This window comes from Nycticebus coucang, chromosome 24, assembly GCF_027406575.1.
Source record: "Nycticebus coucang isolate mNycCou1 chromosome 24, mNycCou1.pri, whole genome shotgun sequence".
Taxonomy (NCBI): domain Eukaryota; kingdom Metazoa; phylum Chordata; class Mammalia; order Primates; family Lorisidae; genus Nycticebus; species Nycticebus coucang.
Genome location: NC_069803.1, coordinates 27,432,473 through 27,457,801, shown reverse-complemented (window position 1 = coordinate 27,457,801; position 25,329 = coordinate 27,432,473). Strand labels below are relative to the sequence as shown.

At 48.9% G+C, this 25,329-nt stretch overlaps 1 protein-coding gene across 5 annotated transcripts in view; it reads left to right on the top strand.

The window, feature by feature from the left end:
• Positions 1-24,507, top strand: part of ZNF395 (zinc finger protein 395) — a 40,153-nt gene extending 15,646 nt beyond the window's left edge. For all 5 annotated transcript variants that reach the window (XM_053578432.1, XM_053578430.1, XM_053578427.1 and 2 more), the window contains exons 2-10: positions 8,867-9,121; positions 10,067-10,299; positions 12,634-12,743; positions 16,449-16,684; positions 17,408-17,508; positions 18,213-18,513; positions 20,076-20,168; positions 20,982-21,085; positions 21,387-24,507. In XM_053578432.1, coding sequence (XP_053434407.1) covers positions 8,879-9,121; positions 10,067-10,299; positions 12,634-12,743; positions 16,449-16,684; positions 17,408-17,508; positions 18,213-18,513; positions 20,076-20,168; positions 20,982-21,085; positions 21,387-21,498 — 1,533 coding nt within the window. In that variant the 5' untranslated portion in view covers positions 8,867-8,878 and the 3' untranslated portion in view covers positions 21,499-24,507. The remainder of the gene's footprint in view (positions 1-8,866; positions 9,122-10,066; positions 10,300-12,633; positions 12,744-16,448; positions 16,685-17,407; positions 17,509-18,212; positions 18,514-20,075; positions 20,169-20,981; positions 21,086-21,386) is intronic.
• The last annotated feature ends 822 nt before the right edge of the window (positions 24,508-25,329 follow it).

The window sequence follows — 25,329 nt, the reverse complement described above, 5'->3', positions numbered from 1 at the left end:
AGGGCAGGGTCTGAATCTTAGGCTCCTTAATATTCTGTTCAGTGAGTCGTCAAAGTCGTCAAGAGCTGGGCCCGTGTGCTGCATATCAGCAGTTTAAAGGCATTGGGCTTTTAAAATTTTTTTTAAAAATTATTATGGGTACATAACAGTTGTATATCTTTAGAGAGTACATGTGATGTTTTGAGACAGGCATACAATGTAAATTAATCAAATCAGGGTAATTGGGGTATCCGTCACCTCAGGCATTTAACATTTCTTTCTTTCTTTTTTTTTTTTGTAGAGACAGTCTCACTTTGTTGCTCTCGGTAGAGTGCTGTATTGTTACAGCTCACAGCAACCTCCAACTCCAGGGCTTAGGCAATTCTTTTGCCTCAGCCTCCTGAGTAGCTGGAACTACAGGCGCCTGCCAGAATGCCCAGCTATTTTTTTGTTGCAGTTTGGCCGGGGCCGGTTTTGAACCCACCATCCTTGGTATATGGGGCCAGCGACCTATGCACTGAGCCCCAGGCGCCGCCCCAGGCATTTAACATTTGTTTGTGTCAGGAACATTCCAGTCCAGTTTTTTAGTTATTTTAAAATACACCCTACTTTATTATTGGTTGTAGTCATTTTGTTGTGTTATCAAATATTGCCCATTCTGTCTCACTATATTTTTTCACTGTCCCCACTTTATTCCCCTTGCCCCACTGCCTTTCCCAGCCTCTGGCAATCACCATCCTACTCTGTCTCCAGGAGATCAGTTGTTTGTGATATTTAGCTCCCATGTATGAATGAGAACATGTGAGAGTTGTCTTTCTATGCTTGTGCTGGGTGTTTTGTCCTGCGGTGTCCCTCTCCCTGGAGTTCTGGTTCGGCTCTCCCCATGTGGGTCTGCACCAGTGTGCCATCTGGGCACCAAGACGGAAATGTAGGCTTAGGGGAGCCGGGCAGGATTGGGACTTGTTGCCAAAAACGAGATGAGCAGGTGCCAGGTCACTTGGGCTCCAAGGGCAAGGCCTTCTGAGCTGGCGCTGGGTTCTAAGGCCTTGGTTCGTTTTGGCCACAGGCCTCTACGTGGGCTAGGTTGGATTTCTTGTTTCTCTTATCTTATTGGAATCAGTTTATTGTGATTCCAGCTAATCAGTGGCTCACCTGTCAGCATCTTGATTTCCTTCGGAGTCTGTAGTTGCACTCCTGGTTTGGTGGAGTATCCTGTATGAGCTCAGTTCCTAGAGGCCAGCCGGGCAAGGCCTGCTGAGCCCTCAAGTCGCTCAAGCTGTTGTTTGGCTGTCTAAGACAGGAGCAGGGGACAGAAACATATCTGGGGATTCCTGTGCTGTGGGGTAGGTTCTGTTCTCATCACTACAGGGCGGTGGTGAGACTGAGGCTCTGAGATGGAGGCCTGTGAGCCCTGCCCCTGGCTGCAGTCCGCTCTTTCGGGGCAGAGCTCCCGTGAGTGTAGCTGTGTGCCTTTGCTTGGGCTCTCCTGGCCCTGCTGAGTGTCTGTTTTGATGCTCCAGTTTTAGTGCCTTGGTGGTATCCAGCCCTCTCCCCCTGGCCACTGCACTCGTGGTGGGTTGGAAGCATTGCTGTTAGTATTGAAGGTTGGAGAGCAGATTGGAGACCTCCAGGGTAATGGGGGGGAGGGAGTTTTGCTCTGTCTCGAAATAGAAACATGTATAGTTAATTGGGGAGTAGAAATAAAAGGAGACTCGTTGGATTGAAAGTTGACCTGTGTAGTCTGGGACTTCCCTTTCTGGCCACATGGAAGGGACTATTCCCAGCTATCCTGGTCTTGGAACAGACAGATTGTGGGACCAGCTCTTATTTCAGGTTTCTTAATGTAGCACATGTTTCTTATCTTGTGACTTAGTAATTTCCAGGATCACAACTGACTTCCCATTGGTTTACATTTTGGACCCGTGTCTCCCAGAAGAGACTCAGATTCCTGAGGGGTATTTCTGTGGCAGCTCGATCTGTCCTGCTTGTTACCTTTTCTGGTTGGGTGTCTCTAGTTGGCTGATCTTGTCTGCGTGTCTATGATTTCTCTTCCGTAATTTTGGTTCCTGCACACCCGGCCAGCCCCTAGGCTGGGCAAGACACTTTCTTGGGCAGCTGCAGCCCTGTGCACCCCAATAATCCGCGAGGAAGAGGGGGTGGCTGCCTTTTTAGGAGCTGTTGAGTCCAGCCAGGTGAGTCACTGGGTACTGCTCATCTTCCCCTCAATGCCTGTTTATTTGGCAGTTGTTAGGGAAGGTGATAATTCAATGCAGTGACGTCTCAGCTCCAAACCAGTTTTCTTCTCCAACCATTTCACCGTCTGGAGTGATTCTTGTTTATTTGGCATCGTCAGAGAATGTGATTATTCATTCAAATGACTGTTGGGTTCCAAATAGTGTTTCTACTTTAACCTCTTAAATGGAAAAAAACCTATAAAGCAGAGCTTGTATTTCCGTGTTTTTGAGAACATAGGAGCCCTTTCTGCCAAGTGTCAGAGGATTGCACCTTGAACATCAGCACCTCACAGGTCAGTGCCCACTCAGGGCCTTAATGCTAACCAGCCTTGACTGTTTGGCTTTTATAAGTCTCCCATCTGTGTTGTGTATTTTTTGGGTGGCAGTCTTCCGTTACTTTTGCTGTTTATTGTTGGACACTCTTCCACTTCATCCCTTCTTAATGAAACTCACTCTCTTCCTCCAGGCCCCCACCCCGCAGTCCTGAGCCCCATCCTATTGCGAGGTCTCTACTCATGAAGAAGAGAAAACTAACCAGGGAGGAGCCAGAAGGCTGCAAATGCCACAGTTTAACTAGTTTTGGGATTTGGGGCAAATAGGAGACCTTCTTGGGGAACCTCCGTTTTCTGTGTAACGGGTATAATATTGTCCCTGTCTATTTTATTGAGTCGCTTGGGGTCAGGAAAGAAAAGAAACCCCGAAATGTGTGCGTTAAAGTGAGCACAAACCCAGGCACCATTCAAACATGCATCGGTGGTTTGAGTTCACGTGTGTGTCTCTTAAAAGCTTACCCTGAAAACTACCAGCGAGAACTGCTCATTGTCTGAGGCTTGTTCTCCCCGGGGACACTTAGCTCCTGGTCCCCTCCCTCCAGTCCTGGCCCTGGGTAAAATGCCAGGTCAGCAATCATCCTTCTCCCCGCCTCTTGCTGGAACTCTCAGTGGTACTAGCACAGTTTAAATCAGGTTTAACCACTTTGCACGCCACCTTTACCCCACTGCGCGTGTGTGCATGAGAGTGCATTCCTCCTTCCCGCACGTACAGAGTCCTGCTGGACAGCCCCTGACACGGCACCCACGCCTGCAAGCACGGTTTTACTCACACCTGCTCCCCACGTCTTGTTCTGTCTCTCAAGAAAACTTGTCTTAGGACCGAGTTTGAATGCTCTTGTAAATTCTACCCTTGCTGTAGGTAGCTGTGGTCATTTTAGGACAAATAGTGGGTGTTCTTTCTTATGTTTTTCTTGAATCTGGGACTCTAGTCACCCCTGGGAGGATCATCTGTTTCAGATCATAAGTCTGGATGGGTTATACGGTCCCTTCCCTCAGAGGGCTTACGGCCTAAGGGTGGTACAGTCCTGTTGGTACTAGGAGAAATAGTTACAGATTCCTTAGTCCTAGCTGTGTGCCCGGCACTGTGCTAAGAACTGTCTGTTTAGTACAGAGGAGTGTGAGCACAGTCGAGTTGTGAGCAAAGGGCACCCGTTTCTGAGAGCAGGTGGGGAGGTAGGTGTGAAGGAAGGGGAAGTGCGTTTGGTCCTAGGTAGAACCGTGAAAACACTTCCTTTCCTGCTGGTGGTATAAGGAGAAAGAATCTCTTTTACTCGACTGAGTGACTGTCTTGCAGTCGGACCAACAGAAGTATTTGTTGATCAGGATCATCTAGTATTTGCTAGAAAGAATTCACTACAACCCCAGATCAGATGACCTATTTCTGTGGCCCATCTGCTGCCATATGAAAATAGCACTGTGATTCGAGGCCCTTATTTTCTCCTTCCATTATTGCGTCACTTAGAGGAATAGGAAGGCAGGATGCTCAGTTACTGGGGATGCCGTCAAGGGGATTCCAGCCCTCCGGGGGAGTTGGGCACTCTTTCAGGTCCTTGTCAATTCTGATATCCTGCCGTTTTAATTTTCCTGGTAGTTTAAACTGTTGTACACTGATGCAGCGTAATTCAGTTTTTAGAAACATTCCGAAAGTGACCATGATTAGGACAGCCTGAGAATCCAAATCGTCACTTTCTGACCAGGCGACTGATTACTGTTGAATCAATCCCTGCTGTCCTCAGTGCTGAGTATCTCAAGCTTGTACAGTACTGTGAAAATCTTAAATATACCTGACACTGATTTTTGAAAGTGATGTAGCAGGACCTGAGAAATGATTTCCAAGATCTAGAAGTTTTAGCTTAGGGCTTTAGTTGCATTTGGCTGGGGATTTTCTCTCAGCGAGGAAAAAGATCCGTATACATTTACCAAGATGAAGTCTTGCCCCACCCCGGGTGAAGGCATTCCAGAAAAAAATTACATATATAAGGCCTGAGAACCACTAGGTAGCAGTTGTGTGGTGCTGATGGGATGTGACAACTTGCTTCTGCCAAGATTCCAGGGGTGACTTGCAAACCAGCAGGACCATAAAGATATTTGCATTTACTCACCACTAGGCTTGCATCTATCCACAGAGATGTTGACTAAGAATTGCTGAAAATGATCTGTTTGGAAATCCTATTCTCCATGGAATTTTGTTATAAAATAAGAGCTGTGCTCTGCTGCATTTGGCCTTTGGGTTAGTTTAGAACGTCACACTGAAAAACATTTTTTTTAAGCTAAAATGTTATAGATTTAAAAGAAAAAAAAACTGGCAACTTCCTAATGAAAGATTAAGAATGATATGTAAACTATTAACTAAAGAACTGAAAACTCAAACAGTTGTTCTTGCAGCAGGATCCAGTGGGGATCATAAAATACACAGAAAGCTGCGGTTTAGCAGAGAATCTGAAACTCCTAACAGAGGGAGGACATCCTTCCCTTGACCTGTAATTTTTCCGTTTGGGGGGCAGCAAAGCACCCACGCTTTTGCAAGTAGGAGGCTTGCTCCAAACTTCACTCTCCTTAACTTAAAAAAGAAAAGAAAGTAGTTGTGTAATGAATCACTTTGGCTTATGACCCGTGTCCTGCAAGTGCCATTAGGTGATGTCATGGCTTGTGGTGTCCCTGGGGGGCAGGAGCAGCAGCCGTCTCGCGTGAGTGCACGCACGTATGTGTGGAGAGACCTGTGGGTGTCCGGCAACGGTCACATGACAAATAGCAGTTTGCAACTCTGAACCACAGAGAGTTTGTTTTACTGTTCTGTCTGTTCCAGTTATTTAACTGATGGCAGATGTCCTCATTAAGGGCTATTAGCACATTGGGGTATGTTTGCTGAGCCTGGCAAGGGCTAACCCCATTTGGACATTGACCAAAATACAAAATTTAGGGTGGCTAACCCCCTATGGATGACAGCAGTAGGGCTTTGGGGTCCCCTTAAAACTGTATCAAGAAGTCTTTAGCACAAGTTTGTTTCAATCAAGGAATTCCGTCAGTCGACAATGTAAAATCATCACATGGGATTTGACGGCATGTTGAAATGCTGTTGTTGTTACTCAGAATTAGATGTTTCTTGATTTTTCTTGGCTGCTCTGGAACCATACGGCAAGCTAGGGGATGGTTGGTTTATAGGGACCATTGATAGCTCCCCAGGAAGAAACCAGTGGGGGAGTGACGGAAGGGACAGGCGGTCACCTTTGGACTGGTAGGAGCCTCCGGGGGAGAGGAGGAGGTGAGAGGTGTAAGGCAGGCCATTCTGAAAAGTTGCTCGGGCCCAGAATTTTTATCGACTATCTGATTCACATGGAGTCCATGAAAGACTCTTGTTTTTGTGTGTTATCTATGGAGTCAGGTCCATAATAGCCTAACAAGTGTGCTGATTAACGCAGGAGAGGCATCCCTTAACGTCTGGGGTTTCTGCTGTTAATCCCAGGTATGAACTTGGCTGAAGATTTCCCTAACTCACTGGGTCGATCACATTCCCCCCCCCCACCAGCAGCAAAGTGCAGTGTGTATATAAAAGTCTTCCAGACCTGGCTACTGAATGCTCACCAGCAACTTGGGCTGCCAAGCGAGGTCAGACTTAAAGAGTTGACCTTTATCTTATAGGTAAGAGGCAAGTGAGGAAGAGATTTTTCAAGGAATTAAGATGTGGGAGGAAATGAAGTATCAACTTTCAGATCAGGAACTGTTTTTACTGTCAAGGTTCACTGACATAGCGGAAAAAGATGCTATGTAGATGAAAGGCAAATGAGAGTTTTTAGATCCCACACCTACTGGAATAACAGCAGGATCCTGACCTTTGACACCAGACAGATGTGAGTGCTAACCCAGGGCCCCAAGTATCGCCAGTTGTTCTAAGGATTAAATTAGATACAGTTTATGAAAGCCAGTGCACTTAATAAAGGCAGTTTCCCTTCCTCCTTTCTCTTCTGCTTTTAAAAATTAATATTTGGGAGTACTATCAAACTAATGAAACGTTTCGGTGTGGAATTCTGGCTGGTTAAGAGAAAGAAAGGGAGGACAGACACGTGAGAACCAGCCGGAAGAGGGCAGGTTCACCAACTTGATGCAAATCCAGCAGGCTTTGCAAGGTGCAGGCTCACAAAATAGAAAGTAAAAAGCATTTAAAAAATTAAAACAACAAAAAGAAGAGTTACAAAAACAGGATTTGATCGCCAAACATTCCAGGAGGCGCCATCTGAAGTCTGTGAGCCCAGGAATTTTCCAGAAACTACCCTTTCTTCATTTTCAGTGGTAGAAGCCCCAAACTTCCTGCTCTGGAAAGTGGGGGTGGCCACTGTTTTTTTTTTTCTTTTTTCTTTTTTGCCAAGAAAAGCATAGCCTCTTTTGTTGGGTTGGTGCTGCCCTCTGATGTTGCCATATGGCATTGCGGCTTCCCCTCTAGGTCCTATCACAGCAATTAAACAGAGTGGGAAGCTCTGATTCTAGCCTGAGCTTCAGGGACAAAGGCAGGTAGGTTCCTGAGTCTTTACAAATGATTTAGCTTGCGTATACATTTTTTGTGTGTGTAGTGGTAGAGAACCTACTCATTACGCTTTCTCTCTTTTTATTGTTACAATGATGGTTTCTGAGTCATTGTTGGGTATGACGTCACCAGACACCTGGCCAGCAAGTGTGCCTACAGGCCGTGGCTCCTGCCTTTCCTGATCTTTTCTGTGCTTTCTAGGGAACTCACAGTGGGGATTCTGTGTCGTTAAGAGTCTCACCTTTGCAGCTCTGAGTAAAATGCTCATGAAAATCAGTACTTCTTTCCTTAATAGTTGCAGCTTTATTATCTGTTGAAATTCTTTGTGCCATTCCTGTTTTGCAATCGTGGCAATGTCAGCCAGCGTACCTTGCTGGGATGGTTCGGGAGGAGGCCAGGATCCGGGAGATGGGATGGGACCCGATCAAAGCCCCGAGGCACTTTTAGAGAGGAGTAAGAAGTAAAGAGGTTTATAGAACTGTCCATAGACAGTTTGAGCTGAGAGCCGTGTTGACGGGTGTCTTCCTGGTGTGAGCGAGACCAAGGGAGGGGGTGGGGCCAGGGAGATGCCGAGCGAGCTTTAACAGACTGGATGGCATTAGCCTGGCAGGGAAGCCAACACTTGTGTGGAAAGCTGGCGTTTTATGCCTATACATGCCCATCCCTCAGTATTAACTGAATGCGTGAATGGGAGCAAATGGAACGCCTGGAACAGCAGAGGTGAGGAGTGAGGCGCTGCGCTCTGTAGGAGGAGGGCAGTGGGAGCAAAGTGCAGGGTTGGCTTCTCCCCTTTCCGCCAGCAGAGCTGGGCCTGGGAGCAGGGGCAGCCCGGATCCCTGCTAGGATACATCCTGAGATCCCTATAAGACACGTACATCCTCAGCGTTAGTCTCTTCAAGTGTAAGATCCGGAGAGTATCCTGGTTTGTTTCTATGACTCGTCATGGTTTGAAGCCAACTGAGCCTGAGCGTGTGTGTGTACCCAGCAAGATCACGTCCAGGATGTCCACCCGGGCAAGCCGTGGGTGATGTGGGCGTGTGCAGAGGCCTCCCTGCAGGCAGGGCCGTTCAGACAGCAAAACACTGAATACAGCCACTGAGTGCAATAATAAGGAATTTGTTTAATTAGCAATGTTGCAGCCACCTAAGAAAATACCACGTGGCTTCTAAATGTGTGCTTATAGGATAATATTTAATGAGATTGGAAAACTTACATGGGTAAGTGAAAATTCAGTTTACCCAACGAAGATCCCATTTTTCTGTAAATAAAATTATGTAACTACGTGTGTAGAAGGGAGCAAAGACTACCGTGCAGGATGAGGGGGGATCTGTGGGGCGCAGGTTTGTCAATGATTTGTTTTCTATGTGCCTATGAGAATTTCCTAAATGTCCTTCTAGGAATGGACAGTACTTTTGTAAAAAGGAAAAATGGTGGGTGGTGCCTGTGGCTCAAGGAGTAGGGCGCTGGTCCCATATGCCGGAGGTGGCATGTTCAAACCCAGCCCCGGCCAAAAACCACACACAAAAAAAATGAAAAATGGTAAAAGTTACTTTAAGATAGTTCATTCTTTTTTTAATTTTTTTTGCAGTTTTTTTGGGCGGGGGCTGAGTTTGAACCCACCACCTCCAGTATATGGGGCCGGTGCCCTACTCCTTTGAGCCACAGGCACCGCCCAATATTTCATTCATTTTAATGGACACCCATTGGCTCTTGCTCCATTTGTGTGTGGGGCTCCATTCTCAAGGCTTCCTGATTCTTCTGGATGATGGACACAGGACTCAGTGTCCCCTTTCCTCCTGCAGGAGAGCAGCAGCATGGCCAGCGTGCTGTCCCGGCGCCTTGGGAAGCGATCCCTCCTGGGAGCCCGGGTGTTGGGACCCAGTGCCCCCGATGGGGCATCAGGGCCTGTCCCACCCTTGGAGCCCCTGCTGGAGGGGGCTGCACCCCAGCCCTTCTTGGCCTCTGAGGACACTGCCTGCCAGGAGCAGCCCAGGGAGGTTCTCAAGGCTCCCTGCACCTCAAGCCTTCACCAGATGGCTTTTCAGCCTGGGCAGAAGGTAGGTTGATCCCAGTGTGCGCAGGTGTCAGGATGCTTGGTGTGGGCAGGCCAGGGGTGCCCAAGTGATCGGCTGGAAGCTGTCTTTGCACTGGTTTGAGTCACTTTGTACTGCCTGAGAGAATGTGTTGTCACCAGCAGGTCTAGGCCCCTGCAAGTCCGTATTGTCTGTAGGAGAAGGTGCAGGACTTGGCACCTGATGTTCTGGGCTTTGGCCTACTTGAAGTCTCAGTTGGAAGCATGGCCGTAACTCAGTTTCTTTTAGTCTTCCTTGGTTTGTGACGTTACAAAATGGGAAGGTACCTCAGGCTCATGAGAGTCAGAGAAGACGGCGTCTTGAATTACTGATTTGTTTTCAAGAGATGAAGATGTTCGTTTCGTTGGGAATCAGTGCAGATTTCCTTTTCGAGTGTCTCCTCCCCTGTGTCAGGGTTGTCTGATGTCACGAGATCCAGGTGCAAGGAGTTTTCCTTCCATTGCCTTCTCAAGCCCCCACAAATAGGGGCTCTATCTTCTGTCCCCTTTTTGCCCCCCAGGCCTCTCTTCTCCTGAGGGAAGGTGACCTCCAGCTTCCAGGTACCCCCTAGAGAGGGGTCAGCCTGTCCCTACTTCTCTCAGCTTGTCCCCAGGTAGACTCAGAATCCTCTGAAGGACAAATGCAGGTCTGAGCAATTGAGGGCGACAGGTGGGCACGGGTAGTTAAGTCACTTCCGAGGAGGCAGGCGGGGAAAGTGGTCAGGAGGGTGGACACAGTCCAGGCTCAGGGGAAATCGTAGAAACTGACTGTCTTCCAGTCTAAAGAGTTTATAAGGACTTATTCTGGCGAAGAATCAGTAACTGGGAACATCTGCTTGAATGGAAGGTGAGAGAGAGCACAGTGTGGGTAGAGGAGGACTTGGGGGTGGGACTCACCGTGCTGACCTCTGCCGCCATTCCTCTGCCCCAGGTTTACGTGTGGTACTCGGGCCAGGAGTGCCCAGGTCTGGTGGAGCAGCACAGCTGGGCAGAGGACCAGGTGACCGTCTGGCTGTTGGACCAGAAGTTACAGATCTGCTGCAAAGCAGAGGAAGTGTGGCTGGCAGAGCTGCAGGGCCCCAGTCCCCAGGTGCCAGCGCCAGAGAACGGAGAGCAGGCCCTGGCCTACAGGCCTGTCTCCAGGAACATCGACGTCCCAAAGAGGTCTGTGTGGGACAAATGCTAGGTTTGAAAGCTGTGTGGGTGGTGAGGTCTGAGGGTGGGGGCTGCCTTGTGATGTGGAAGGAGTGTGGGGGTCCTAGGTGTCCAGGTGCCAAGAAGCTGACCAGTGTGGAACAGAGAAGGGGCATCTTTTTCTTCTTACGGCTAACATGTCTTTGGTTTGGTGAAAGGCTATTTTGTTCCCTTCTTCACACTTAAATTTAAATCAGTACAGGGACACGGAAGAAATGGCTTAGATCGGTAGTCAACAAATTTGTTCTGAATGGGCCAGACAGTAAATAAGCCTGGCGTGCCAAACAGTCTCCATCACAGCTGCTCAGTTGTGCTGTGGTAGTGTCAGAACAGTGTAGCAAAGATACAGGAACACGTAGGCCCCAATAAAACTTTTTTTATGGGCCGGGTTCTATGATCATGACTTTTAATCCCAGCACTTTGGGAGGCCATCATTATAAGACCAGCCTGGGCAACGTAGTGAGACCCAGCCTCTACAAAGTTATTTTTAAAATGTTAGCTGGGAGTGGTGGCACATACCTGTAATTGTTGTTACTTGGGAGGCCGAGGTAGGACTGCTTGAGCCTGGGAGTTTGAGGCTGCATTGAGTGACAGAGGATGATACCATCTCTTAAAAAAACAAAAAACAAACAAAAAATCCTGAATGAGGTCTCTCTCTCCTTCCTGAGCTTGGTCAGGTGTGGTGGATAAGGCCTATAATCCCAGCACTCTGGGAGGCCAAGGCAGGTGGATCACCTGAGCTCAGGAGTTGAAGACCAGCCTGAGCAAGAGTAAGACCCTATTTCTACTAAAAATAGAAAAAACTAGCCAGGTGTTATGGTGGTTGCCTGTAGTCCCAGCTAACTTGGGAGAATGAAGTAAAAGGATTGCTTAAGCCCAGGAGTTTGGGTGGCACTCTACCTAAGGCAACAGAGTGAGACTCTGTCTAAACACACACACACACACACACACACACACACACACAAAAATCTTGTTATGGACTCTTCAAGTTTCAGTATTACATAATTTTCATCTGTCAACAAGTCAAGAAATAATATTCTTCTTTCGGTTTTTAAAAACCGTTAAAAATACGAAACCATTTTTAGCCCACAGGTTATACAAAGACACACATCAGGCTACATTTGGCCCAAACCCTCCAAAATGCAGACCCCTGGCTTAAGTATTCAAAACCATGGGTGCTGAATGAAGAGTGTATGTTTTTCTTTGGAATTTTATGATTTGACTTTTCTCTGATATGGATCCTAATTTCTATGTCATACATTTTGTGTGCTTTGATCTTTTGAGATTTAAGAAGAAAATCTGCTGACTGACCTGGTCTTATATGTAACATATACAAGCACTAAGGCAGTCCACCTGCCTCAGCTTCCTAGAGCCTGAGCATTACAGGTGTGAGCCACCATGCCTGGCAGACCCATTGTTTTGAGACCACGTCAGAGCAACAACATTTGTGATTCTGTATTCAGTGGAATGCTGGCAAATAATTTTTCTATTCTATGGAAATGAATATTCAAAGATCTTACAAAAATAAGAATGCTAACATGTTTAATGTATTAATAGTCTTGCTTTAGCTGCCTCAAACCCAAGTTGTATACTTTAATAGACATGGATTATAAAGAATGAACTAATACAGTTGTTTGAAATAGGCTACGTAGAAGTTTATTTCAGACTAACTTTTCCCAATACCTTAGCGTTAACTTATAGACAGCTCTAATTTTGCTTTCAAATAACATAACTGTATATGGATTTTTAAAAATTACATGTAAAATCTTATATGTAACTCTGCTGTAGAAAGCATTGAGATTTGTCTTGGGAGATTTATTGTCGTGTTTCTGGTTTATTTGCTTATTGGTTTGCTCAGCAGGTTCTGTTGACATTCAGTAGCTGTCAGAAGGCCTTGCATCATTCTTCCTGGGGGAGGGGAGAAAGAAACACGTTAGGGTAATTGTTCCCTCTTAAATGGAGATGTAAGAAGGGAAGGGAGGTAATTGTTGTGCTTTTGAATTCCAGTGGGTATCTTTTATCCCCATGCTTTATTTCATTGTTTTGACTCTCACTTTCCCCCCAATAAGCTGCAAAGCAGGGGCTGGGTTTGACTAATACCATAAGCATTGTTCAGAATGAGTATTCCTTGCAGAGTGAGTGAGGAGTGAGCTGAGCCCTTGAGCACTCATTGGCTGATTGGAGTGGGGGTTTGGAAAGGACCATCCAGAGCATGAAATGATCACATGTGGTGCCTTGTTCCGTGGGGACTGTGGACCCACCGTCCCAGGAAATAACTTTTTCCATACATCTGTTTGAATCTAGGAAGTCAGATGCAGTGGAAATGGATGAGATGATGGCAGCCATGGTGCTAACATCCCTGTCCTGTAGTCCTGTTGTGCAGAGCCCTCCTGGAGCCGAGGTCAACTTCTCTGGTGAGCAAACTGGGCCTAACTGGGTTCTAGGTGTGGCAAGGAACCATGACTGACATCTTCAGCACCGGGCAGCTAATTGCCAAAGTCCACCAGCCTGACGCTGCAAATAGGATTTCTGGAAATGCTTCTCCCTGGCTCCTCAGACTGGCTGAGTGCATTGAGTTAGACCCTTCCGTTCTTTTTGCTCAGTTTCATCATCTAGGGAGAAGCTTCCTGGTGCACTGTGAAGATGATTGAGCACAGAACTCACAGAACTTACACAAGAGTAAGTTCTTCCATGGGAGTAAGTTCGCTGGAGCCTGAAGGAGGCCGACAGAGGAATATCTAGTTCACAAAGGGGAACTGCACTAAATGGTCTTCTAGTGGCCTCGGAAAGTTCGTGTACCCAGTTCCAAGTGCCCAATTCAGCCTTGCAAATCAGTGTGGGCCTACAGGACAAAGACTTGAAATAAATGAGCTAAAGTCTAAAATAAATCTAATTGCTTCATAAAAACCAGTAGTATGACTTCAAGGCAAATTTATAAAGTAAAACAAAATTCTTACAGTTGCAACCCCCTTATCAATAGTATGAGGGGAAGAAGAGTTGCTGGGTATTAGTAGTTCGACAAGACTGGTAGTGAACTAGGGATCCCTGGAAGCAAGGTAGGCCAGCCCTATAACAAATTAAAAAAAAAATCATACATCCCTTATAAGTAATCTCCCTAGGTAGAAAGTCAGGATAGCCGAGAGAAAGCAAACTTACTTGACTCAAAAGCTTGTCATTAATGTCTAGGCTACTAGACAAAGCCATTGTACTATGAGGACACCTAGCTGTGAAGCGTAGTATTGCATGCCTGCTCTATTAGCACAGCAAAATGGGAGGAGGAAAAGTGTTAATTTTAAGTCCTCAGGAAATTTTATGAGTTTAGGAGATCTGGGAGGTGGGTCAACAGGGGGAAGAACTATGAAAGTGTCCTAAAGAAAGAGAAAGGAAGTTATTGACTCCAGTCCCCATGAGGAGTGTATGTATATGCATGTGTGTAATGACATGTTTGCACGTGTGCATACCAATATAGATGCAGCTCATTGATGATGTACCACAATCTTGACATCTTAATTCCATTTTCTTTTCTTGTCTTTTTTTTTTTTTTTTTTTTTTGAGACGGTGTCCCACTTTATCACCCTGGGTAGAGTGCTGTGGCGTCATAGCTCACAGCAACCTCAACTTCTCGGGCTCAAGCGATTCTCTTGCCTCCACCTCCCAAGTAGCTAGGACTACAGGCACCCACCACAATACCTGGCTATTTTTTGGAGATGAGGTCTTGCCCTTGCTCAGGCTGGTCTAAAACCGGTGAGCTCAGGCAAGCCACCTGTTTCAGCCTCCCAGAGTGCTAGGATTATAGGCACGAGCCACCTTGCCTGGCCTCTTAATTCCATTTTCAAGAATAATTTTCATTGTCTGTTAAAGAGGCTTTTTGTGATAGTATATTCTTCGTGATTTTATGTTGAAGTCAGTGGAAAAATAAGGCTTTCTTGGCAGCTAATTATCTTGAAGTATTCTGCAAACAAAAACCTTACTCTAATCATGGATATTATTTGCACAAAAGCTACTGCCTCCCTTGGGTTTCTGTATTGTTAGGATGGGTGTGGGTGTGTGTTTGTGTGTATGTGGAGAACAGAGGGGACTATAAATATTTCTTAAAAGCTCACTTGTAAACTGTCAGCATTATGCATCTATTTTGTTCTCATGGTAGAATATGAATGTATTGTCTTTGCCCTGGAAAAACTTACCAAAGATGGAGTAACTTATAAATTAACTTACAACTTTTACAGGTAACTTTTTGCTTTGTTTTAATGTTTTATTGCTTTTGTAGCCCAGTCAAAATTTGCCATATAGGTTTTATGCATTTGGGCCGTTTGGAGTTGTCTCTATGGAGAGGACTGCAGCATTTGTAGGGTCTGTCGGCGGTTGACCTGCCCTTTGTCCTTGGGTCCTGATCGTCCTGGATGTAGTGATGTAGGATTTGTTCCTTCCCCTGCTCTCCTTGATAGGTTTCCTGAGAGGATGTGCCTGGGCCTTTGCTGGGTTGGCCTTTTGGATGATTTTTGGGTTCTGCCCTGAATGTCTATCCTGTGTTAGACTCTTGTGTATCTGTAGTAACACGTTGGTTCCCAGGAAGGGAAACTGACAGCTTTGAGACTTGACAGTGATATTTGGGGAAGGAAGAAGAATTCTTCCTGCATCCCATTCTGTTTGGGTGGGCTTTTCCTAGAGTGTGAGATTTAAGAAGCACCTAGATTGGGAGTGTGGGAAGCTGGGAGCATGTTCTAGGTGTAGAGATTAGCATAGAAACAGCTAGGATTTCTGAGCAGGAGGAGAAAGGTCAGTCCTTAGAATTTTATCCTGGCCGCAAGGGATATGGAAGTGGATCTTGGAATCTGGGATTAGGAGGCTCAGTGGAATACCCATATTGAGAGTTGGGGGTGGGGGTATTGAGGACATGTAGTTTTTTTCCATCCCTTGATTGGTATTTCCATGTATCAGAATTTCAGATTCTCCTTTACTATCAGTTAACCTAGATTTGTGGCCTGGGCCTAGAAGACTTTGACTGGGGCCTGAGCAACCTGCTGAACTGCAATTGAAAAACTAAAGAGTCCACTACTCAGCCATTAAACGAAGTAATATCTTCTGCAGCAACTTGGATGGAAATGGAGGCCATTTTCCTAAGTGAAGTAACCCAGGAACAAAAAAAACAAATACCTCATGTTCTCGCTTAGAAGTGTGTGAGCTAAGCAGTGGGTGTACAGGGTGTACAGGGTCACACGGAGTGACACGGCAGACATTGGAGGGGGTTGAAAAGTTACCCGTTGGGTGCAGGGTGCACTATTCAGGTCGCTTCTGTGTGAAAAGCCACGTACAGTTTATCCACATAACAAAAAACTATTTGTACCTCCTAAATCTATCAAAATAAACAAAAGAAAAATCCCCTGATGATCCTCCATGCCTCCTTCTCCCTTCTTCCTGTTCAGGTGTGCTTGGGGAGCAGGGCGGCTGCATCAGAGCTGTGCCAGGTGCAAGGCCCTCCTGTCACCTGCAAATTGCTGGAATTGCTTGCAGAGGTGGTCTTTCCTCCAAAGGTGCCACTCTGGATACAGCATGGTGGATCTGGGCTGCAGCAGCTCTGGGAGATGTTGCTGTGAGCTGTGAGGGCCTGGGTCTGAATGATCAAAGGGCATTTTTCAAGAAAGTTGACCAGGAAGCCCATCCTCCTGAGCTAGAGTGGGGCTCGCTGGTGGGACCCACGGCTCTGGAGGTGCCTGTTTTGCACCCAGGCCTGGGGGGCAGGGATGGCTCTGCCCCTCCCTCCTTTTATTTAACCTATAAACTGAGAAATGAATTTTTGGTTAGCTGGCCAGGGCCAGGTTCGAACGCACTAGCCCCATTGCACGTGGCCAGCGCTCTAACCACTGAGCGACGGGCGCCGACTGAGAAATGAATTTTAATTAAGTTCTCTTTCTGTGAACAAAATGAAGTCATAGTGTGTGTCTGTTGGTCAGGGATGCCCTGTATGGCTGTGGCGGGAAACGTCCGCCAGGGCAGAGCCTGAGACATTGCTGCAGTGAGTGGCCCTGCGTTTCTGTGTGTGTTTCTCTCTGTGTTAGAGGGTTTTGGTTTGTTTCCTTTCTTGGCCCGGGGACAAGCCTGTTGTCTCTCTGCCCGGCCAGCTTCCCGTGCGGCCTGCGACCCGTGGAAGGAGAGTGGCGACGTGTCGGACAGTGGCAGCAGCACCACCAGTGGACACTGGAGCGGAAGCAGCGGCATTTCTACCCCCTCGCCCCCCCACCCCCAGGCCAGCCCCAAGTATTTGGGGGATGCCTTTGGTTCTCCCCAAACTGACCATGGCTTTGAGACCGATCCTGACCCTTTCCTGTTGGATGAACCAGCTCCACGAAAAAGAAAGGTACTCGAGGGCGGCGCCTGTGGTTCAGTGAGTAGAGCGCCGGCCCCATATGCCGAGGGTGGCGGGTTCAAACCCAGCCCCGGCCAAACTGCAACCAAAAAATAGCCGGGCATTGTGGCTGTAGTCCCAGCTGCTCGGGAGGCTGAGGCAAGAGAATCGCGTAAGCCCAAGAGTTGGAGGTTGCTGTGAGCCGTGTGACGCCACGGCACTCTACCTGAGGGCCGTACAGTGAGACTCTGTCTCTACAAAAAAAGAAAAAAGAAAGGTACTCGATAGTGGTGTGAGCCCGGGCTGTGCAGGGTGCCGGCCATGCCTGGGAGGGGGGCCCACAGGTCCTAGGGTTCTGGGTGCTCCCCGTTTTGTTTTTCGTTTGCTACTTCTGTTACCTGCTGACGTGCCCAAGAGCCGCTGCTGCCTCCTCTCTAATGGCAGTTCCTTTGCTTTTTAACCTCTGCCCTGACCCCTGCCCTCTCTCCTGCACTCCCCCAGAAGCCCATGGGCATGATGGGGTCTTAGCATGATGCTCCTGGCCTCTAGGACCCTCTCTTGGGTCGGGGCTTTCTGGCTCCAGTTGTCAGTTTCTCTGGTCCCAGAAAATCTCTTCCCCAGAGGCAGTTGTAGGGTTGGGCAGAGGGCGGCAGCCAGCTCAAGTCCCCACTGGGAAAGGACTGTTGAGGGGTGAGAAGAACACATCCCGGTTACCAGATCTTGCTTTTCCCCTAGAACTCAGTGAAGGTGATGTACAAGTGCCTGTGGCCAAGCTGTGGCAAAGTTCTGCGTTCAATCGTGGGCATCAAGCGACACGTCAAAGCCCTCCACCTGGGGTAGGTCTGGAGCCCGAGGGATCTTCCTTTTTGGTGTTCCTCCGCCCTGCTGACTCTCCATGACCCCTGGTCCCCATCCCCAAAGGCTGCCCAGGAAATGCTGTGCGAAGATACCATGTAGTTCCCGTTCCCGGCCCTATCAGAAGGACGCTTTGGAGTGTGTCCTCCCGGTTGGCAGGAGGGGACCTTTTGTGGACGTGTCTTCTTGCCTCACCGTAGGAAGCAAGATGCTTTAGTTCTGGGTAGAAACAGTAATTTGGTTCAATCCCTGGTGACACTCCATTGCCAAGATGTGTAGTGGCCAAGCACCGCACCTGCCTCCCTGCAGGGCCTCGTTCTAGGCAGAGTGAGCGTGCAGGGTGTGCGTGCAGAGAGTGCCAGTAGCTGACTCACAGTTCCAGGAGGGAGCGTGGCTGTAGGCAGGTGGGGCCCAGAGAAGGCTGCGGTGGCACTCAGAGCTGGATACCTCCTGCTGGAAGAGGGGTTGGCGCATGTTCTGGGAAAGCACAAGCCTGGGGTGCCAGGGAAACAATTCCTGTTCATGTACAGCATATAATCCCTGTGACATGTGCCAGGAGTGGGGCTCCTGGGCCCCTTCTCTGACTTTCTGGGTGGCCCCAAGCAGTCACTCCCCTGCCCTGTCACGCTGCAGTCTCCCCTGCGACAGCCTGCCCTGGTGACTCCGGTGTCCCTTTTCCACTCAGGGACACGGTGGATTCTGACCAGTTTAAGCGGGAGGAGGATTTCTACTACACAGAGGTGCAGATGAAGGAAGAACCCGCTGCTGCTGCTGCTCTGGGCCCCCCCGCCCCTGGGACTCCCATTATGGAAGCAGCTCCTGCCCCCAGCGTGACCAGCCCACCCCTTGCCACTCATCCACCTCCGCCCAAAGCCCAGGCTTCCGGCCCAGAACACCCTGGCCTGGAGTCCTCGCTGCCCTCTGGGGCTCTCAGCAAGTCGGCTCCAGGGTCCTTCTGGCACATTCAGGCTGACCATGCGTACCAGGTATGGGCTCAGCCTTGCATGTGACTTGTCCCTGGCCAGCCTGGCCACAGGCCGTTGGCCATCCTGATTGAGGGCCAGGCCTTTTGGCCAGATTGCTAATCTCTTCTACAAAGAAGGAAAAGGAAACTGATTTCATAGCCAGTACATGTGGGAATTCCCAGATTCTACGTTGATAGCTGTCATGAGGGGTCACTGGAAATCAAGCTGACTCCCTTGATGACCAGGTCGATGATGTGGCTTGGGGAATCGTTCCATCACTGGTTATGAGGGGGATGGATTAGTGTAGCTGGGCTTCCCGGAGTGAATCTCTAGAATACCGTCACAGTAACGAGCGTCCAGTGCATGAGCTTTGAGTACCGGCTGCGTGTCAAACACTGGGCCAAGTCAGCTTTTCAGGCAGAATTAGACATAGTCCCTGTCCTTGTGGAGTGGGTGGTTTAGCTGGAGAGAGAGCTGAGTATGCAAATATGGCTAAAACAGTAACAGTAATAAACTAGTAAACTCTAGTACTGTTTACTGGAGGCGTGAGAAAGTGCTGTGGGTATAAGAGGAACCAAGCTGTGATGTCTGTGGTTGGGACAGTTGTCACAGAGAGGGTGACAATTAGGTTTTCAATGTACACAGTAGGTACTCAACACGTGCAACCTGCTGTTTGTGTCTACAGCTTGGCTTTATCAACCTTTAGGCCAGTGTGCAGGTTAGTGATTAGAAGGTAGTTCACTCAGTGGGAAAGCCTTTACAGAACCAGCTGGCTCTCCTTACCTGAATTAGGGGCCACCTAACTATTTTATGTTTGACCAACTTCCAGCTCTCCCTGACCCTGCAGAGCCTGGATAGTATGGCTGGCATTTTCATTAAGTAGACCAAAACCCACACATCCACAAGCACCTTGCCAGTAGTTGCTTGGCACACCCCATCCTTTTTTTTTTGTTTTGGAGACAGAGGCTTACTATGTCACCCTCAGTAGAGTGCTGTGGTAGCACAGCTCACAGCAACCTCAAACTCTTGGGCTTAAGCAATTCTCTTGTCGCAGCCTCCCAAGTAGCTGAGACTATAGGCACCCTCTATAACACCCCGCTATTTTTTGTTGTTGTTATTGTTGTTGTAGTTGTCATGGTTGTTTGGCAGACCCGGGCTGCGTTTGAACCCACCAGCTCTGGTGTATGTGGCTGTTGCCCTACCTGCTGAGCTGCAGGTGCAGAGCCAGGCACACCTCATTTTATTCCGGCAATACATCCCAGACCCAAAAGGCTGCTGGACCTCTTTTGGCAACCATGGTAGCACGTTCTTCGTGGGTGATCTGGCCGAGAAGTTAAGCCCCTGCAGGTCTTGAGAGAATAGGGTTCTTTAAATAAGATTGGAGCCTTGCAGGGGGCAGACTACCTCAGAGTTGGGTACTCTGATGTCGCTCTTGGGAAGACGCTTCTGGTAGGTCCCAGTGTTTCCCACTCATCCCACTTCCACAGTGATGTGGCTTCTGCTGTGCAATGTGAGGTTATGGGGCCCAGACTCTGAGCCCTTCCTGAGCTGGGACCCAGGGTAACGCACTGTCGTCTCCGCAGGCACTGCCCTCTTTCCAGATCCCTGTCTCTCCGCACATCTACACCAGTGTCAGCTGGGCTGCTGCCCCCTCCACTGCCTGCTCCCTCTCACCGGTAAGCGTCCCTGTCTCTGTGGCTGGCAGCGCTCTGACTCTGGGGGCGGGCTGGTAGGATCCCAGGGCTCTCCCACACACCCCAGGGCTGGAGGCTGTCTCTTGGCACGTGGCACAGGTTGATGGTGTCCTGCCTCCAGCCCCCAAACTCCTCGATGGTGCCCGTGTGTCTCCCCTCTCCCTGGTGCTCCCTGCCGGCCGTGGGAGCTTGCAGAAGAGTCCAAGTCAGGAAGGTTTCTTGCCAAGACAATCAGAGAACAAGGCTGGGGTCAGTGCCCTATTCAGCCCTGAACGTAGGTGGGTGCTGGTTAGGGAGAAAAGGAGAGAGAGTGGAGGGGTATGTGAGGTGAGTCAGAAATCTCAAGGCTATCTTGACCCTGAAATAAAATCACCCGGAGGACATTCTGAACCACACCCAGGGTCTCTAGTCTTAACTAGAAGTGCTACACATTGTGTACAGGGAGGTGTTACACATTGTAAAACCGAATTGCCAGGTATGGTTGAGATGCCTATGGTGTGATGCCTTCCTATAGGGGCAGCCTTGAAGGTGGCCAGGCTGGTTTGCCCCTCTGGGTTCTGGGCATGGCCTAGGGCTACTCCGTACTCTCTAGCTCCCCTTGGCTGGTCAGCTACTGAGAACGCCCCTGAGACACGGAAGGTCCCCTGAGACTCGGCAAGGCCTCCTGTACCTCTGCTTGCTGTGGGCCCAGCAGGATGAGGAGTGGCGCGGCAAGTCACGTGGGACGGCGTTCTTGCCCCTCCCAACTGCCCTCCTGCTCATGGCCTGTCTCATGGCCTCTCTCCCTGTGCGCAGGTCCGGAGCCGGTCCCTGAGCCTCAGTGAGCCCCAGCAGCTGCCACCTGCCGTGAAATCTCACCTGATCGTCACCTCTCCACCCCGGGCCCCAAGCAGCGCCAGGTGAGAGTGCTGTTGTGCTCCGCCTTCTGCTTCCTGTCCCCCTCGTCTCCACTGGTGGCATGCACCCTGAGTTCACCCAACGGGAGTCACCAGGGTTCATCTGCTGAGGGGAGCCTGGATGGAGGGTGCACCAGAGAGGGTGGCTTTTGTACTCAGAGCCTCTGACCCTGGCCTCATCGGCTTCTGTGGGGAGCCGCCCTCTCCGGCCTCTGCTTGTCACTCAGCCTGGAGCTTGCTAGCTGTCCAGGTGTAACCTCGGCCGCGGGCCGTGACTCTGTGCTCTCATTACTCTCTTGGGCAGGAAAGCTCGAGGGGAGGCCAAGAAGTGCCGCAAGGTGTACGGCATCGAGCACCGGGACCAGTGGTGCACAGCCTGCCGCTGGAAGAAGGCCTGCCAGCGCTTCCTGGACTGACCTGCCAGCTGCCTCTGCTCCCTGCTCCTGGCCCAGCCGGCTGCCAGCTGACCAAAGGTGTCACCGGCCCTCAGAGGAAACCGAAAAGATAGAGAATGGAAATGCAGTTTGGGCTCTCTTGGCCAAGGTGTTAACACTTAAAGCATTTTTTTCCCCTTTGTGGGAACATTTTATTTTTTAAAAAAAGAAACAAAAATATTTTTGTCCCCCCTTCCCCCCCCAAAATAGGAGAGAGCCAAAACCGACCAAGGGTATTCAGCAGCGAACTGGACAGAGACCAAAGAATTAATTTCCCTCCCTTTCCTGCATCTTCTCTCTCTAGGGGATTCGTTTGTACGTATCAGAAGGAGGAACAGCTCATTCTCTTTCCTGCTGAGTTGATGACTTCTTTGCTTTCTCAACTCTTTCCGGAAAGGACTGTGAGCAAGATGAATTTACTTTTCTTTAAAAAAAAGAAAAAAAGTTTCTGGCTGATGGGTGACAGTGCACAGGACTGCGTGGAGTGGGGTGAGAGTGGTGCCCATGCTTTCCAGGGCATGCCGTCTCTTACCACCTGGGCAGCTCCCGGGGAAGGTAAAGAAAACCCTTTCTCGGCAACAGCTGTTTGAATCTGGGTGCCCTCAGACATTTTGGGATACAACTCAACAAATGTTGTATGGCTTCTTCTCAAAGCCCAGACTAATAGATTTTTAAAGACTGTCCCCAAAGAGCTGAGCCAAAAGGCTAATAAGAATTCACGTTTTGAAACGTGGCGGTTAAACACTACCTTGACCATTCTCTCCTCTTTCCTCGAAGAGTTCTAGAGGGTTTCGGGTGTCTTTGGAAACTCTTTGCTCTTTCCTGAATAAACTCCCCCCATGTCTGTCTCTTCCCTCCAGTTATGGAAAGGACACTTCGGAAACGCTTTGTTTTCTTTTATGGTGGATTCGGAAGCCTTTACCGATGAGTTGTCTTTTGTTTGGGTGACCAGAAGAGACCTCAGTGGGTCTCCTGGCTTCACCAGGGATTTCCCCATTTCTGTTTCCTGCTTGGAGGGTAGGATGGGGAAGGCCAAAGAGAGCCCTCACGGGGGTGAGATTCAGGCTGAGGAAATCATGGAGGAAGATGGGTTGGATGAGTGAGACTGGGCTGCAGAGTGAGCAAAGCTGTTAAGGAGGAAGGAGGTTTGGGGAGTTACGTGCCATGCCAGCTGTGATACAGACTGGTTGGCGGGGGGGCGAGCCCCCAGGCAGGGCACGTGCTTGTTCTGGGGGTTCCCCTTTTTTCTGAGCATGCCTCAGAGGCTGCTCGAACGTGACCACCTGGTGCCTAGCTGTCTTGGGGACAAGTCCTGGCCCTGCGTCCCAGATGTCAGGGGCTCAGGGATTCCCAACAAGTCACCTCTCCTAGTAATGAGTGCCAGCATCCACCCCTTGATGGCAATTGAGGCTGTCCTCTCGGTCCTGGGTGAAGACACTTGGCCACCGAGGCTGTGTTGGATGCTTCAGAGGGACACAGATACGTGCTTTTCAATCTGAGACACACTGAGTGTTATGAAACTGGCAGATGTAACCAATGCCAGGGGCATGGTGTTCTGAAGGGTCTGGTGCCCTGTGTTGGGGACAGAAAGGACACCTGCACACAGGTGTCTCTGGTGGTGATGGTGTAAGTTTTTATAACTTAGTAAAAAAAAAAAAAAAGTATATTGAATTCTGTCTCTTGGGAAAGCTCGAGAGTGGGCCAGCCCAGGGTGCCCGAGCTCCTCTTCCCCTTCCTCCCACCTCCTTGAGAACAGAGAGTTGACGGCCCCTTGTGACTCTTTCCGCCTCTCCTTAGATCCTGTCGGTGAGGAGTGAGGCTTTCTTGACCTGTGGGGACCCAGCCCCTGGGGTCTTCTGTTCCTTCTTTCCCAGAGCTCTTGCTGCATCTCCGCTTTAGAGAACCTGTTCTAATTCCCCTCCTCTGTTTGGGCCATGGAGACATAACTAGATATACAGACATTCTCCTTGTGAGGTGGGCTTCTCACGCCACTGGTGGGAGGAAAAGAAGAGAGAAGAAGAGGATGAAACAGTTTAGAAACTGGGCTGGCTTTGTTCTGGCTCTGGGTCTTTGGTTTGGGTTCAGCCTTCCCTGCCTGCATTTGCCCCATCTCCTTTTCGGGGGTGGCGGCTTCCACTGCCTTCCCCCCGCCCGCACCCGTCTTGTTGCTGTTGTGTTGGTCCTTAGCACGTGCTCAGTCCTTGGGGTCGCTCCATGTGTTTCTTCTCGGAGGGTGGGGGTGGCTTGTGCATTGACCCAGCGATCACGCCTGTTTTCTTTATCTCTGTATCTCCCTCCTCCCCAGCCCGCCCGGGCAGCAGAATCTGCTGGGAAGAAGATGCCGCAGATGTGCTTTTGAAACTAACAGGACAGATTTTCAAAGCAGTTATCTTGGGAAACCGTTCATCCCAGTGATGTTACTTTCATCCAGCATATTTCTCGGATTTAGCTTCAGATTCTGTGGTGCTGTGTTTTGAGTGGCTTTAATGATGCCCAGTCTGCTCCGTTAGTGTAGAGAGAGTCCAGCCAATAATGTCTGTGGTCAAGTGAGATCTCAGGTTGCAAAGCAAAAGGACTATCAAAGTAAAATAGCTGGGATTTAATTACATGACTTTTAAAGTGGCTCTGAGAGCAGTTCTGTAATTTCAGGGAGTGTTTTCAGCACTGGCTGAGTTGCCATAAGTGTGTAGCTGGACTCCTTGGAGCATGATATTAATTTGGATGTGGAAACTCTGATTTGTTGGGAGAAATCTGTCCTGTTACTTTCATCCCAGGTTCTGCCTTTTACCAAGGGCAAAAAAAAAAAAAAAGAGAGAGAAGAGGGAGATAAATCCCATCTGTGAATTTGTCTTATTGGCGCCTTCCCCCCCAGCTGTCTTCCAAGTATTATTTTTACTGTTAAAAATTTTTTTAAAAAAATGTGAAATGTAATGTTTTTACAGCAACAATATGAAATATATTTTATAAGGAATAAAATGGTACCTTGTCTGATTTTAATGTGTGCCTGTCCATCTGCCCCTCCTCCCACAAAGAATGAAATTGTCATTATCCTTGGTGTTAAATGGTGTCACACTAGGTAAAGTATACACGTTGATTAGCTTGTAATAGTAGTAGGTAATATGGACGAGGGGCTAGGCGCAGTGCTTACGTAAGCTGCCCAAGTATCTCTACGAGGGAGTAACTATAATTATTCCTATTTTACAGATGAGAATGAGGCACAGAGGTTAAATAATCTGCCCCAGGTCACATACTGGGCAGTAATGGCACCAGGATTGGAATTCAGGAAGTAACTATTTTCTGCTGTTTATATTGACAGAGAAGGGAGCATATTCTTGGCCACATTCGTGAGTCTGTTGGGGAATGAGCAAGTGACTTAGGGGAAAATAAGTGGCACTCTGGGTGGGTTCGGAACATGTTCTGCTCCCTACAGACAGATTCTGTGTGCCACCAGGGCCCAAATTGCTGGCAGGTGGCCTGGGCAGGAAGGCTGTTGGAAGCAGAGAGCATGGTCCTGCCCAGGACCCAGCACGTGTGCAAGTTTAGTTGCTGACCTTTAAGAACTGTCCATTGAGACAACGCTAGATTCTGAGAACACCAAGTGACATAAACCAGCCTTGAAGTTGTGGAAACATGTTTAAATGTTTAGAGTACGTTTAAATAAGAAGGGGAATGGTTGCCCTGATGAGAGTTTAATGTGGGGGTAGGATCCTTTCTGCAGCAGGAAAGGAGAGGCAGGAGCTTTGGGGAGGGGCTGGAGAGGGAGGAAGGAAGCCTTTGGCACTAGCTGGTGTCTCCTGGAGGGAGACTCCTAAT